General features: G+C 39.3%; 1 protein-coding gene across 4 annotated transcripts in view; it reads right to left on the bottom strand.

Annotated features, from left to right (window-relative positions):
- CRYBG3 (crystallin beta-gamma domain containing 3) overlaps nucleotides 1-16,284 on the bottom strand; it is a 98,848-nt gene that overhangs the window by 29,802 nt on the left and 52,762 nt on the right. For all 4 annotated transcript variants that reach the window (XM_068425003.1, XM_068425004.1, XM_068425006.1 and 1 more), the window contains exons 8-13: nucleotides 9,628-9,764; nucleotides 8,079-8,193; nucleotides 7,063-7,098; nucleotides 6,700-6,833; nucleotides 4,744-4,870; nucleotides 258-400 (exon numbers count right to left, since the gene is read on the bottom strand). In XM_068425003.1, coding sequence (XP_068281104.1) covers nucleotides 258-400; nucleotides 4,744-4,870; nucleotides 6,700-6,833; nucleotides 7,063-7,098; nucleotides 8,079-8,193; nucleotides 9,628-9,764 — 692 coding nt within the window. The remainder of the gene's footprint in view (nucleotides 1-257; nucleotides 401-4,743; nucleotides 4,871-6,699; nucleotides 6,834-7,062; nucleotides 7,099-8,078; nucleotides 8,194-9,627; nucleotides 9,765-16,284) is intronic.

Raw genomic sequence — 16,284 nt, 5'->3', positions numbered from 1 at the left:
AGGGACATCACAAGCTTTCTCTAGTAACAAGAATGCCCAGATCCAAGTCAAGGTGTAGGCATGAGATTAAGAGAAAACTAAGATTTCTTTTTTTTTTTTTTTTCCACCATTTACCAAGGAAAGTGAAAGAAACATTGTTCTCCCCCAAATAGTTACCACCTGCACCATGTGAAATATATTCTGTCAAAAGATGTACCCAAACCCAACTGTGCACAAAAATACTTAATACTTCCATCCATATATTTCAGTAGACTTACACGCCACTTCTCACAAGAATTGATCTTGTCTCTGGGCCAAATCCAGCCAGCTCCAAATCAGGGACTTCTTCATTGACGATGTCTAATGCTTTCCCATCTTCATCATCAGACTGAAAAAGTGCCACTGATGACTCTATGAAATCCTAAGAGGCAGCACAGGAGTTAGAAGACAGGGATCACAGCTCAGTGACACTTCACAATATAAAACAGTTTGGAAAAGAGTTATAGCCTGAAAGATAGTGTTTTAAAGCAGTGAAGGGGCTTAGGCCCCTTGTGTGGATCTTTACGGGATATTTTGGCACTGAAGTGCCTAGCTGGAAGCCTGGCAATCTGATACGGCCTTCAGTGGTTTCCAGTGAAAAAAGGAAGAACCTGCTGCCCCTGAGCATCATCCTCTCCTCTACGAGGATGACTGAGAGTGCAAAGATGCCTGTGTGGGAAAAAGAAGGGTCGGGGATTTAGCACTGATCTTCTGACAGCTTCACAAATGACTACTCCAAGCATCACCATGACTAGTCTTTTACTCCAAGTTGTCCTTCCTCATCCCTTCTCAGTGAGAAGACAATAATCATGGAGAGGAAAAGACTGGGCAAGATCACCTTTCCAGCACAAGGGGTTTGTAGTTTTTAGATGCATCAGTTGTAAGACAAATCTCTACAGCTATAAAATAAGTCCCGTGTGACACTGTCACATTCTCTCTTATATAGCCACGTGACACTGCTTTATGCTGTTAGCTAGCACAGTTGCTTGACCAGATTACTTGCACAGCTTCAGATTATTTGAATTTGAGTTTCAAATCTCTGACATTTTAACCACTTAGCAATTTAAACACACAGTCCAGTCACTGCTTGGGGAAATGGAAAACAACAATCCATTCACTTTCTTCCTTTAACTTTTAACAAAAAGCACAAGCTCAACTCAGTTTCAGTGTTTCTGAAACATTCAGCAATGTTATATTAAGTTGAAAATAAGTAAGTCTTGCAAACAAGAGAAAAGGCTATCAAGGAAATACAGGAGCCAATGCAGATTCACAAACATATAAGGACACCATCACAGGAATTATTGCACTGAATACTTGCTGCTGTAGGACTCACAAGCTACCAACCAGACAGCAGAACGCTGAAGGCTACACTGAGAAAACAAAGACTTACAACAATCAAAAAACCACTTAGAAATAAGGCCAGGTCAAGCATGCAGTCAGATTCATTTGGTCAGGTGAACCTGACCAAACAGGCTCTTTAGAGGACACCATGCCTTTGTACAGGATTCAATCATAATGAATAATGAAAATCAGTTTTAGAACAAACACTTGATGTGGCTCAACCTCTCTGCATTGTTTACAGGACACTAAAAAGTAATGGAACAAATTCTGTAGTAAAACTGGTTTTCCCACCATGTCCTTTCATTCATTTAAAAAATTCCAGCTACTTCAGGTATACAGTAGAAATTGAAATGCCAGGTCTGGCAAAATTGCCACGAACAACTGCAGCTTCATACTACTTTTTAGACTAAAAAATACTAGTGCAGTTTTAGTGCAAATAAAAACTATCTACCCTTAACAGTCCTAAAGCAAGGCCTTGGTAAGAGTTCCTGAAAACCTATTTAGATCAAATCTGCCCATGATTTCTTTGACTAAATTTAAAATGCTGAAGTATACCCACAATTGTAATTCCATTTAAAACGTTTCAAATTCAGCCATCATTTTTTTCTCCCTAAATTTTCACTAAAGCTTCTCTTACAATAAAGCAACAGGGGATATGCTGTATTTGACGCCAGCATGGCCAATACAGGTGGTGAGAACAGAGCTGGCAGTATGCTGGAAAATACAATTCTACAAGTCCTTTCTGTATCTGCTTCCAAAACACTCCCCGAATCCCCACATTAGAGCTTGTGACTGTTCACAGCAGAAATATTTAAGACAGACAAAACCTGAAAGCTCTTGCAGTATGCCTACACGCGTGTACATCTTCACCAGTGGGTGGGGAGGGGTGACTTGCAACAATCCCTCTTTTGTGTGCAATGTCTTAACCTTTCTGATTTGTCAGGAAATTAAATTCATGTCTCAGCTCAGCTGCAGTCACTGGTATGTGTACAGAACCACGGGTCGGATTTTCCTAGCACTCATAAGCTCTGGTGGAACCTGTCATGTTGAGTGTTGTGGCGCAGAAACATCTGAATAGCTTTGCATAGCACTAAGCCACATTGGCAGAGCTGGTACTGACACAGGCTAACGAGGTAAGCTGTACCCAGCCTGGCTCTCTGCAGAGCCATTTACGTGCTTCTGTACCACACTGCCTGCTTTGGGAACACGGCACAAAGACATTTGATCTGACTCTGCCTGGAGCTGACTCAGGTACACAGGGCTCATTAGCTTCAGCTTCATGGCATGTAAGCCAAGCTAAATTGTTTTCGGGTCTGGGCTGGCCTTAAAGCCTACACAGTCAAGGTCACTTGGTGTCATGCCTGAGCTAAAAACCAAAAAAAAAGTCTAGTTGGATTGGCCCCTACATGAGACCACACCAGTGAGTACACACAAAGAGCAGGGTCAATGCCCAGCCCCACTCCCTACTGAAGCTGACCATGAATAATATAACTCGGCCACATTTCACAAAATCCTTAATCTTCTACAGACACTCTTGAATTCATCTGACTAAACCAGAATTTCTAGGGAAAAGCAATAAATATCTGATATCCAGGAACACCTCTGTGGAGCCTGAGACCATCACCACTTCTCCTGACAGAATTTCTGAGATTACAGAGAAGAGCTAGTATGTTCGCTGTGCAGTGAGGGGCCTTAAGCACTAGTTTTGGATTTTTGTCCAGGCCCCCTTGAAAACAAGAGTTTGGTACTAAAATGTTTTTAAAATCCTGACCTCAAGTATTGTATACAAAGTCACGAAGGGAGCACGTGGCAAGCCTGAACACTGACCTATGTGCTGCACATCGGAGAGAGGCGGTCAATCTGTTGGTTAAGCCAAACAACAAAATGCCAGTGCCATTAGTAATTTTACTGGCAGCTAGCTCATTGCCTTTAGTTATGCTACAATTTGAGGAAAGGTATTACTTACACTTTTATTATCAATACGTACATATTGATACATATTTATATGCCAATTGGAATGATATCTGTTGATACATGAGTGCGAATGATACATGTTTTTAAAACGTTAATGACTTGGAGCATCCTGACTGTTCTAGGCATGAGTCAAATTAAATACGTGCATAGACGTGGAAGGTCATCCCTGCTAGCCACATGCACAATTTAAGCTTGTAATTATGTCATTTGCCAAGAGGAAGAATTAAAAAGATCAATTGCAGTTACTCAAGTATCCCATGTATAGCTTGAAAAGAAAGAAAAACTAAGATTAGTCAGTCACTGAATACGATTCTGCACATTCAAAATGACGAGTTAGAAGAAAATTCCTGCCTGTTTTTGTCAGAAACCTGAAAATAAACTACAGAAGGACATTTTTCTTCAATTCAGTTTATTCTCCTATCTTTAAGTTATACAATAGATTCTGATTATAAATACAGCTTTTTCTAGGTGCCTTTCATAAAAACCAAACCAGAAAATTGTGAATTTAAGCATGGCCTTGTTGGTTTCAGATTCGCTTTTTTTTCCTTTTTTTTTTTTTCTTCCCCAAAAATGATGACTGTTAAGAGAACGAGTTTGCTCAAAATGCTTATCTTCAAACTTCACAAAATTCCTGGCTCAAGAATATCACATCTCCTCAGATGAGGAGATAAGTAATCTGAGCATACAAGACTGAGTAACCTCAGAGTGGACAACATTAATTCTCAAAAGGAGCCACTTTCTGCAGCTGTTTTTAAAGCTCATGAGTTCCTATTACAATAAAAAATCCTCAAACCCCCAAACAAACAAAAAACATCCAAATCAAAGGAAATTATAAAGTTCTAATCCCATGTTTCCCAATCACTGAAAAGTCCAACTTTGCTTCCAATACTGGACTCTGATATAGTTTTTATTACTATTTCATCTCTGACCTGACTAAACACATTTTAGCAGCAGGGATTTTTTCACCATGATTATTTTTGCTGCCAAAATTTTCTGGCACAAAAATCACAGAGACAGAGGGTAATGTTGTTTTAAAGGCTTGCAACAGCTGCTGTGTTGAAAAGCTATTTTTTTTTTAATAAAGAATTACAGTGTACACTTATGCATGTTAAACTTTTAAAGAAAATTCTGTTCTAGAGATTCAAACAGCTTGAAGTGCAGAAGTGAGATACTTGGAAAATCTGTCAGGTAGACAAGGAATTCTGCATGATACATTCTTTGTATGAACTTTACAAAGGCTATTTAGAACCTGCTTGTGCTTTACAATATACCAGCAAGAAGGAAAATAATGATAGTGAACTTGGGCAAAAGATGGAATGACTAAACCCAAGACAGCTGTACCGTATACGAAGAATAACCTTCCTCTTTATGTATAGAACTGTGCATAATTGGTGTGAAATTCATACTTACAGCCTGAAGGAACCGGAAAGACAGGACAACACTGTCAGTTCCCCCCCATGAGTGTCTGTCTTCATAATCTCCCTCCTCCAGCAAGTACTGATGGCCTTTGTAGCGTTCCTTATCATAGGCAACCCATCTACAGCAACCACACAACAAAGAACGATAAATAACTAAAAGCAGAACAACTGCACACGTGATTTACTGTAACAAATAAAAGGGGAAGAGAACATCCTAAGAACGCTGAGTATCACAGACTCAGCTAAAAACCAATGCAATGCTTGTTTGAAATCACAATGGGCACCCATGAAGTGTGCTTTGTGGATCAAAATCCCACCATGTGATTTTTTCTCCAACAACAGTTTATTTGTGTAACGCTTCTGTGTGTACCTCCTCTCAGTCAGCCAAACTCCCAATGCCAATATTTGGTGCTACAGAGGCTAGTACACATCTAGTGGCCAAAACGCTGTAAGCCACCAATGGAAAATGAGAAAAACCAAGCAGGAGATGTCTTAATAAATGACAACAAATAAATGACAAGGGTGTACTAATAAATGACGAGATTCTGGTGACAAAACTAATGTATTTCAGCAGAACAAAATTTCACTCGCTTATGTCATTTCCTCCTCTAATTTACAAACATATACATGAATACACAAGTGAATTTAATATATACAATATACTGCACATGGAATATATTTTAGCACTAAGGGAATAAAGCTTTTTAAAGTATTTTGAACAAATAGATAAGGCTCGATTAAAAGAAGGCATTTCTACATCAACTTTGAAAGCTCTAATGGATCTTAATTTGAAAAAGTGCTTCCCCCCTCCTTCTTTCTTTCTTGTAAGCATTTCTTTCATTAAAACTTCCTTGTAAGTATTAGAACTGCTGTACAAATTCTGTCGGTGTTGAAATTTGGCAGGCAGGGATAGCTTTACTTTTAGTACCATTTGGTTTACATTAATTCAGCTGTTTAAGTTACCGCAGTATTAACAATAAAAGCTGCCACAACAGAAGGAAAGATGATTTTTAGTAATTTGAGGCTTCCCAGATAGCTAATACATAATGTATTTATTAATAGATTATTTGAGCATTCACAATTACATTTATTTTGAATTTAGCACTTTTAAGATTCTGACAACAGCCTGAAAGCATGTATGTTATTGAATCTTTATAATGAAGTATTAACATTGAAATCCTCTAAGAAAAAATGAAAGTTTCTGAAAACTATTTTCTTGCTAAGCTCTTTGGCAGAAGCAACTACCCTGCATGCTTTCAAACAGTCCTGTCCTGTTGGGTCTTGGGAGAGGCTGAAAGAACAATGCATGGGGTTGGCAGCTCTCTAGAACAGCTGGCGCTGCGCCTGCCTCGTGAGCAGTCCACCTAAGGACCGTGTTACACAGCCCTTCTTGTGCATGTGTATGACAGAGAGAGGGGCAGGGACACACAGAATCAATCCAAGGCCTCAACAAAGGCAAATAAGGGCGGATTCTTAATTCCAGATAACATGCAACAGGTGGCAAAGGAAAACCATTAAGACAATAAAAGAGTTTATAGATTTCAGAGGCATTAAAATGTCAAACTGAAGACTGACCACTCCTACCTAAGGTCATTTCTGTAAATTAAGTAGAGACTATGAGCAGTATCAAGCAATACAAATTAAAGCTCTATGTCAATGTTGTCATTAAGGAACAAAGTGGCCTAGTTTATTGGCATCCAAATGGCAAACACTGACTTTACACCTCTCACACACTTAGTTTTACCTTCCCATATTCCCTTAGATAGATAAGGCATACGGAGATGTTGTTTTATCCAAGGCTGATAATTGACAAGAGAAATATATACTCCTTTCTTTTCAAAATATTTTACCAGTGAGAGATTCTAATCACCCTCAGTTAGCATTTCTTAGCATTTAGTTATCATTTTCTATTTTAAAGGAAATAAATACAAAAGTGAAATACACTTACACTCCACCAATTACACGTATTGATCCAATTTCCTGAAACTCCTCTTCACTACCGAACAGAGCTGGGACAGAACTGATGTTTTCTGAAAACTCTTTGGACCATCCTCCAAAGTGGGTTTTCTCATATATTATTATCTAGAAAACATGATGTTGAACAATGTCTTGAGTATGTCCTGAATAGCAATTTGAAGTTTGGGTGTGTTTACTGCTACAGTATGTGGAAGACACCTTTTCCCACCCCCACGAACAAGCCACCACTCTGAAGAAAATTCAGGGTTGCATTCCTCAGCCTAGAAAGCACCTAAATAAAGGTTTTCTATTTCCAGCATGCTCGTATCTTATTCCCAGTGTCCTCAGTGCTTACCTTGACATTCATCGGCATTTGTACTTTTAGTCCACCCTAAAAAAAGATGGGGAAAAAAAAAAGGTATTTATATAAAACTTAAAGCTGTGCTTTGACACATATTTTATGGCAGTATCAGAGCATGAAGTACTTGTAATTATATTCACCATTTTCAGTGTTGGCCAAATCAAAAACTAGTTTAAATACTCTGATAATTAATAAAGGCCATGGACACTATAAACCTGACCTACAAACAAAACCAGTGAGTTGACAAGCCTGTAGGAGTGCAAGCAATTTAAAAATATTCCTTCATTGTCTATTAGCACTCTAAAGCAAATATTTACTTTGTGGTTTTTGACTAATTTACATTGACCAATTTTTAAAAAGTAACTTTTAAAGCTGCGTTATATATATTTCAAGTTTCTTAAGCACAAATGATGAAACACTAAGCAGCTATGAACACCAGAAGAGACAGAAAATACAGGCTGACATATTCATGTATTTGCTCTTTGACCACACCAGAGGTTCAGGTTGGACATTAGGAAGAATTTCTTTTCAGAAAGGGTTATTAGACATTGGAATGGGCTGCCCAGGGAGGTGGTGGAGTCACCATCTCTGGATGTGTTTAAGAAAAGCCTGGACATGGCACTTAGTGCCATGGTCTAGTTGCCATGGTGGTGTCAGGGCAACGGTTGGACTCGATGATCCCTGAGGTCTCTTCCAACCTGGTTGATTCTGTGATTCGATCTCCCCTCGACAACAGCAGTTCCCCAGGAAGATGTCCTAGTGAATCAGGCACTCCCTCTATGTGTCCTTGCTTGGGCAGATGCAGGAGCCCAGCAAGCCCTGGAACGAGCGAATGCCGCACCATTACAGCACTGCAAACGCACCGTGGTGTGAGAACGGTGTTACGTGTATAACGATTAACCCTGAAAGAATGTTAGAATCTAAGTTCTAACTTTAGATCAAAACCTTTGGGGGAGCAACGGTAGGAAAAGGAAGGCACACGACCTATTAGGGAACTGTGAAGTCCTCACCATTTTTAAGGGCCGCAGAGATTTCACATCTGCTGAAGGAATTTCAGATGGTGAATCGCATTCTTCCAAAACCTTCATCTCTCCCTTGTAATTAAAGTCTGAATAAGCAAGCCATCTGTAACAATAAGGATAAAGGACTTATTAATCTCATCAGATACATTACAAATAAAATGATCTTATTAAAATTATTTTTCTTTTTGTACTCATCAGAGCTAGACAATGTGTTTCAGATAGTGTCAGCACATCAGAACCATGCTCTATTTAAATACGTTGGTAACATCAATGCTGAGAAGATCTCAGATACTTTTTCTCAATCCAAGCTAAACATGAATGAAAGAGCAGAAAATTACCAATTTGTTTATTTACTTTAAGAAGCCAGTTTGTTACACTATGAGTACACAAAACCAATGTCAGTATTGAGGATGAGATGCATCGAATTTTACCTAGGATTGCCACTTTAAGACTTGAAAGGCTCCTAACATCAATATCAGTCAGTTTTTTCAGTGGAAATTATTAAAATATGATCATTTAAAAGACTCCTTTGGAAAGCAGGTTATCATAATTCTAACATGAAGATTAAAACCACTGAGACTCCTTTAGACTGTTTTAAATCAGAAAGAAAGCTGAATGTAGAAGTTGGACACAGGGTTAACAGACCAAATAAGGAACGGAGGAAGAGGCATTGAGCCATATGGCAAATTACTTTCTTAAAAATACACACACAGACTATAAGCAGTTAAAAGTTAGACTAAGTTCCAGCAAAACTAAGACAAAACTTCGTTTTGAATTCCTCCGCCACCTCAAGCTTCACATGCATATTGTGAGATTGTAGGAAGGAAGGCTTGGCTCACATGGAAAGGCAAACTCAAGACTTTTTAACAGAATAGCTAATGTCATTCTGCAATGATTTATGAGAAGAGGCACAGAATTCCCCAACTTCAAGAACTGTGAAGTGTTGGCCATTTACCCAGGAACCAGACTATTCTGCTCAATACAGGAAATCCTGGGCTACCGAGGGGCCTGTATCATATTGCATCACCTCTCTCCAGAAGGTCAGGACATAGCTGTAGCTTGAGGAATGCTTGGATGATGTAAATATTCATTTTCTGGTGTTCAGCCATAGTGTTATAACAGGGTGGGTGACCAGGGAGACAGTATCTATTCTCCAATGAACTAAAAGCTAATTATAGAATCATAGAATTATAGAATAGTTTGGGCTGGAAGGGACCTTAAAGATCATCTAGTTCCAACCCTCCTGCCATGGGCGGGGGGACACCTTCCACTAGACCAATAGCTGAGCTGCTTTATAAAGCTACTCAAAGATGGAATTATAGAAGACTTCTGCCAGCAAGTAGAGGAAAAATGCCTTCAAAAATTTGGTTCAACTGCTAGCAGCCCACATAGCACAATGTTGAAGTGTAGAGCTGGGAATATCTAGTGCATGTACAAAAAAACCCCAAATATTGTTCATATTGCTGACTGACTTTCATCCCATGACGTTACCCCTCTACCCGCTGGGAAACTGATATTAAAAAGGTTCAGTACTCACACTCCTGATTTGACACTTATATAAGGGTTTTTCTCAACATCCAGTTCTTCTAAATTGGCCACTGCACTCTGTAGGCAGATAGGAAGTCCCTCTGTGTTGGCTCCCAGACAGAACTCTACCTCTGGAACACCACAGTCCTGTGGAAACAAACCAAAGGGTAAGGCTTATCCACACGTGCAGAGTCTGCCCCATCGCGGCAGGGGAAGGGCCGGTAATGTTTCTTCTTTTCCCTGACTCCTCACCCTTCTAACCTAACTCCAGGCTTCACACGATGGAAGGTTTTTAAATGAACACTGGGATTTTTAGAAAAGCTAAGGGAAGTAAATTTCCAGCTCCCACTAACTTTCAAAGAAAAACTATGCATTTATGCCTGCTGGGCTACGTTCAAAAAGCTGTTTAAATACTCTCCAAGTACAGGATCTGACAGTATTTACTGATAGACAAACCATGCATATAACACCGCTGACTTTTTTTTTTAAACAGCGCATCCATAACACACATATAGATACATATGATGCATGCATAACGAAAACTTTCTAGAAATGTCTAGTACTTCATTCCTGCTTCCCACACTCAGTGATAATTAGGTTCTGTAATGCATCCGACTACGGTTTCAAGCCATACGAGTTCCAATTTTCTGTCACGTTAAATAAATCTACAGCATTTTAGACAAAGAAAGAAAAAGAACAGTAGTGGAAAATATTTGTTTTGTTAAGTAGACACTTTAGCAATTTTTCTGTTACTATGGAGCAACAACCTCTGTTACCTTACTGAAGGTTTGCCACTGATAGAGATACCATGCTGGAGAACAACTTGTTGAACACATGATCTTCTCTAGAATTTGCAGGGATTTTATTGAACCACATTAATTTCATAATATTTATATCAAATACATTGCCAATACTTTCTTTCCCAGTATTCAAACATGTCATGAATCAATGAGGGTCTGCTATAATGCCCTGCTTCAGCAGTGCGTTACAGAACAGCCTTCCTGCTACAGTGAAAAGCAGCTCATGTGCTGACAGAGTTTGCTCAGCTATAGCTGGAAACCTTCCATTTGCAGTGATAACTTCACAGCACCCTTTCCCTTCTCCTCCTGACCCATGGGCCCATTTGCATTAGGCCAAAGGGCTTGGACTGCATAAAGAGCCCCCGAAAGTCCTAAACGTGGCTGGAGGAAGATGCCCCTTGCATGTTCACTAGAAAAGAGGGAAGAGAAGTTGTCCCTGAGGGTGCCCTTAGAGAAGCACCTGGTTACTGGATTTGTTGAGGACCCAGGCAGGGTCACATCATGACAGAGATCTCACATGGCCTGTGGCTTCTACCATACCCAAAAGGCAAAACACAACAGCTTGCAGAGAAACTCAACATGAGGGCACAAAAGCTCTCGAAGTTACAGCACCTCATCTCATGACAACACCTGCGTGTTCTCCCTTGTCATGTAGGTTTTGAGTGGAGCTTTCAAATGATGGAGTAACATCCCACCTAGAAACACACCTCTTCTTTGTTAGCAAAGTTCTTTCAGTGGTTATTTAACTGTCAGCAATAAATGTGGCAATTATAACAGAAGAACTTCAGGATATTATTTCACTTTCCTCGAGACCTGAAGTAACAGCATACTGTTTTGGCAATTCTCCCTCACGCACAATCGTGTTTCCTCTGTATTGTACCTTGCAAACAATGCACATCATTTGTTTTCAGAACAAAAACTGCAACACCAGAATTTTTATTTTCTAGGAAAAAAGATTTGCAGTACAACGCTGCTTTATGGCGAAGTGCTAAGGAACACCGTTCCTCAGTTCTAAGTGTGTTCCTAGACAAGTTTTAAGAAAACAAATCTCCTCAGAGTTTTCACATGTATGTGTATCTTATTAAATCACAGTTATGAATTATTTGAAGTTCGGGTTTTTTCTAATAATACCTGATACATGAGTAGGCTGAAATCTGTGAATCCAACAATAAATCTTGATACAGAAAATCAGAAGTTGCACCTATAAGAATTCCACAAATAACGATGCTAGACTCTTAATTGTTTCAGGTAAATTCTGAAACAAATTACCTACAAGACTAGACAAGTGGCAAAATAAAGTATCTTTGCCTGCAGGCTCAGACAGAATATGAGACAGAGTATGTTTAATTTTAATTCAGTAGGAGGGTTTGTTTTTTTTTTTTTCATTTGAAGATTGGAAAAAGCCAGTCTGTATTCTCTTTTCAAGTTTGCTTTCGTGAGTCTGAAGCTCACGAGGCAGGCTCCACCTCATCAGACAAAGAATGCAGCAGTTCTCCAAAGGGTAGGTAAAGCGCAAGCACTCATTAATAAAATTTCTCCTATTTATCACCATCTCTCTCCAGCCAGATTTTGACAGCCATAAAAAAACCTCTACTCATTGCAATGGTACTTTTGTGTGTACTAGATTAAGCCCACAAAGTCCTTTCATGAAGTGTCACACAGTAAACTGTGGTCTTCATCAAAAGCAATTCAAATACCTATTTTTAAAGGTAATAATATGTTTGAGCAAGAAGTACATTATATTTTCTAAGCACATTTTTTAAAAATCACAAATATACATTTTGACTTAAATATTGAGTTCAATTTACATATATCAATTCACAGACTGCAGAAAATGGAAAAATTTAGTATTACCGTGTGAGGTGAACGCTATGTATTTGCAGATGTACACTCAAGTACTATGCCATTAATTTATATAATTTAAGCATGTAAACTTTAGCTTGGTAAATATTTGCCCTAGCATGTTCATATTTGCCTGAGCATATTTAATAGGCATCATTACTTTCAGAGGCTTCTTTAACATTCCTAATAAAGCCACCATCTTTAGAAACAAAATGAAAACCACACAAATATGATAGTATTCAGGTTCAGAAGTAGATCCTTCAGTCCGAAGCCCTTTCATTTGCAAGGCGTCAAGATTTTCAAGTAAGATACCCACATGCAAAACTATTACCACAGTGTTTCAGGCCAGATCCCAAACTGGAAAGTTTCCTCCCTATACGAACATGCTGTCCCCCTGGCCCTGCCACCCCCATCACAAGCAGTCAAAACTCATGCAATATTCATTATCTTACTGACACATCAGGCAAAAACAGAATTAAAAGCACAGCAAAACAGATGATGTAGTTGTGTTCATTTCCAATGATAATACACAACTGCTCAGGTAGGTCACAGCCTCCAGGCATCCCACTGTGTCTTCCTTTACTCTGCGGTAGTCTCCTCCTACCTCCACACAGTCATCCTGGAAGGCCTGTGCTTCCGTCGTGGATTTTCGGGAGCAGAGATGTTTACAAAGTATGGGGAACACTCTCGCTAGCTCACAGAGAATAGACACTTCCAAAACAGCAACACACCCCCTCAGCAGAAAGGTGGAGGCTTCTTCTGAAGAGGGTTAAGACAACCCTCAAGACCTTAGCATTAAATATTATTCTTTGGTGGCATCTCTGACATTTTTCTAGTCTGACCAAGAGCTCCACTGTAAGTGAGAGACCCAGAGCCTTTAACCCCTCAAGATGGTCTTGGCTGTTTACCCTTCTTCTGGATCTAGGGTTACGGTCCTAACAGCACCAGCAGGGCTAAATGATTTCAGCACTGTTAGGTCTTCTCCTTGGAGCTGTAAGCTGTGGTGACTGAAGTGATCAAAATAGCCTGCTTAAATGAGGTAGCCTTTTATGTCAGCAACAGGACAAAGAATGACTGAAGTCTGGCTTCTTAAGCTAAATGTCAAAACAATGATGAGAGAAGAGTCTATCCAAAACCAGGCCTAATTAGTTCTGGTATTCACACAATTGCTTTTTAATACAGTCTAGACACGCATCTTTTGGTACACAGTTTGTCTTTAGGACACGTCAGCTTCTGCAGCATTTTTTATTTTAAATCTTACTCTCTGTTGGTCCTCCAGCCTTTTTTACCCATTCATAATTCTTTCTCCCAGTTCTCCTGCTCTGTACTGCTCTTGCTACCACCCATCACCACCAAACCAAACTCCAGAACTCAACAGGGCTGGTAGTTAAATAAAATAATATTAAAGAAATTAATGATTATGGTCCTGTAAATACTAACTAGCAAATGAGACAATCCGAAGCTGCTGGGTGTCTTACTATGGCATCTGACAAAGTACTCCGTGATTGAATTAATAACTTCTTTTCACCTAGCAAACCACACGAACAAAAGCAGCATACCCTTCATGCAATACTGCAAACATTCCCATTACAAAGAGCTTTGCTTAAGGAGACTCCACAAGGAATCCAGCTATTCCCTGCCTAACCATCTTGCAGACAGAGATTATAAACTGCTGTTTCAGATCTCTCATCACCTTGCAAAATAGTGGTTTACTCCAGAATGGAAACATCAACAACTCTCCTCAGCTTTTGTTTTTGGGAAAGTACCCTGTAGCACCCTCTTTGGGCTGCCAGAAACAGATAGAAAAAGCCCACCAATTCTTTAAGATCAACATATGCATTTGCAGTAGACCAGAGAACTGACTTGGCTAAACAGATTGTGCTGCAGGAGCTGCATTGAACCTGTGCGTGCAGGCAGATTTTGCTAGCCTACACTCATGTTGACTTGCCGTAGTGGAATTCAGACTCCCCATTACTTCAAATAGGTCTTCATTTTACTAGTTGCACGATCTGCTCCTTTGGGATCTTTTTTCCCCCCTCCTAAGTTCCTTCAAATTAAACACACATGTATACATCTAATGTGTATCCACAATAAGTCAAGCCACAGGCTAACCACAAAGCTAACAGAACCTTTGCTTTCCGTGGAGGCTTGAAGCCAAATCAGAGCATGAAGCTACTGGCAGACTGTTTCTCAGCAAACTAACATCTGCCAGTAAAAAATCAAAATAATATTAAATGTACCTCCTACAGTTTCTTTAGTAAACATCTGTTTTTCTCTTCTTGGCAAGCCATTTTCTTCTCAAATATTTAGCCAATTTTCAATTCTGCTAACTCAAGACATCTGAGCAGCCATTAAACAAGCACCATAAAAAGCCACTTTAAGAATCAGAAGACCTGCCAGACAGCCTGGACACACAGCCAGTATGACCAAACTAGGCAGGAGAAAAGCCACTGAGCTACCCAGCCTATGAAAAAAGAGAATGACAGTAAAACATGTGATCCTACAGATCACATACACACGAGGTGCCTGAAAAAGAAACAGCTATTTGTCAGTTAAAAACAATGACTATATTTTTCACAAAAAATAAACTACCTTCTAAAAGTAGTTCCACAGCGGCTGAAGTACAACCTAAAAAAGAGGGATGCCTTCATGAATCAACATTTAGAGGACAAACCCCAGCTTAGTGAGTTCCACACCCACACTAGCTCCATACAGCCCTACTGACTAACACCAAAAGTCCTCCCAACCAACCATTCCTGCTAGAGGTTTAAGTGACACGAGAAACAGTGTTGATTACTGAACCAGTGTACTGTAACAAAGCTTTCCATCTGTGTTCCATACAAATGAACCACATACTGGAAGAAGAACAATGCTCAAACCTACTTAGCTGTATTACAAAGATTTTTATCAAGCATGATGAAGCTAATCACAGTGTCTTTCCTATCCAAGGCTTTTCTTTGGTACCCAAGACACACCCAGCTTCCCTCAGCTTCAGACCATAGTTCCACATGTTATCGTAGCATTTCTTTAATTATTTAGCTGCCTTACATGTCATTGATCATCATTCATATTCCATATTGGTACAATGCTTTTAATTTGTTTAGCTCAAATAAATGTTAACTTCATCACTCATGCCCTCAGCCAGCCTCTTTTGAGTTTATTTATTGCTAAGTCTTTAAGAGAATGAAAAAGTATTTCTAATTGTTGTAACATTATGCCCCTTACTGACGACAAAAAGGTTATCAATTTTAAAATGACCTCTATACCAGCAGAGAAACACGACTTTTTCTGAAAAGCTTTCACATTGTGATACAAATGATAATTCACTCGCAGCAAAAGGCTATTGCCCTGTGAATAACTTGAATGTTATGCTAAACAACAAGAGCACTAAGTCTTCTTAAATCACAAGATCTGGTAAATATATTCCTCATTCACTGAATAACAATGGATGCGTTATATTTCATTTTAGGCATTTGATTCCTATCTTTCCAACAAAATGCCTTTTAAACTTACAGCTGTACGCAGAGCCCGATGCTGTCGGTGTGCCACTTGGCCACGTGGAAACCCTACAGATGGCACAAAGCTGTAGAGGGAGTGACAGTAATTTTTGGAGGCTACACTGTACAAATGGGATTGGAATCCCAACTACTAACTTCTGAAACAGAAGCCATACAGACACAGTAGATAGTTTAAGTTTAAGAGAAACATTTCTTTGAAAAATATGAATTGATTCAATTTAATTTCCATTAACTGGACAGGTAAACATCTAAAAGGAGGGCAGTCACTCTGTCAGATAAAGGTGGTGGCAAAGAAATATAATCCATCTGCTCATTGCCTTCAGGAAGAAAGGGAAATTGAGCACAGCAAAAGCCCTGGAATTTATCTTGAAGGTGAAAAATGTGATTCATAGTAAATCTGAATAAAATCAGAAACACAGCACACACACATTGTTCATTGTTAGTAATACACCACTATCACCAACAGAAATGCATTATGTATGTGAGTATATTATTAACAAAGTCTAT

Source organism: Nyctibius grandis, chromosome 2, assembly GCF_013368605.1.
Source record: "Nyctibius grandis isolate bNycGra1 chromosome 2, bNycGra1.pri, whole genome shotgun sequence".
Taxonomy (NCBI): domain Eukaryota; kingdom Metazoa; phylum Chordata; class Aves; order Nyctibiiformes; family Nyctibiidae; genus Nyctibius; species Nyctibius grandis.
Note: the sequence above shows the minus strand (reverse complement) of the source record. Positions and strands in the feature narration are given on the sequence as shown.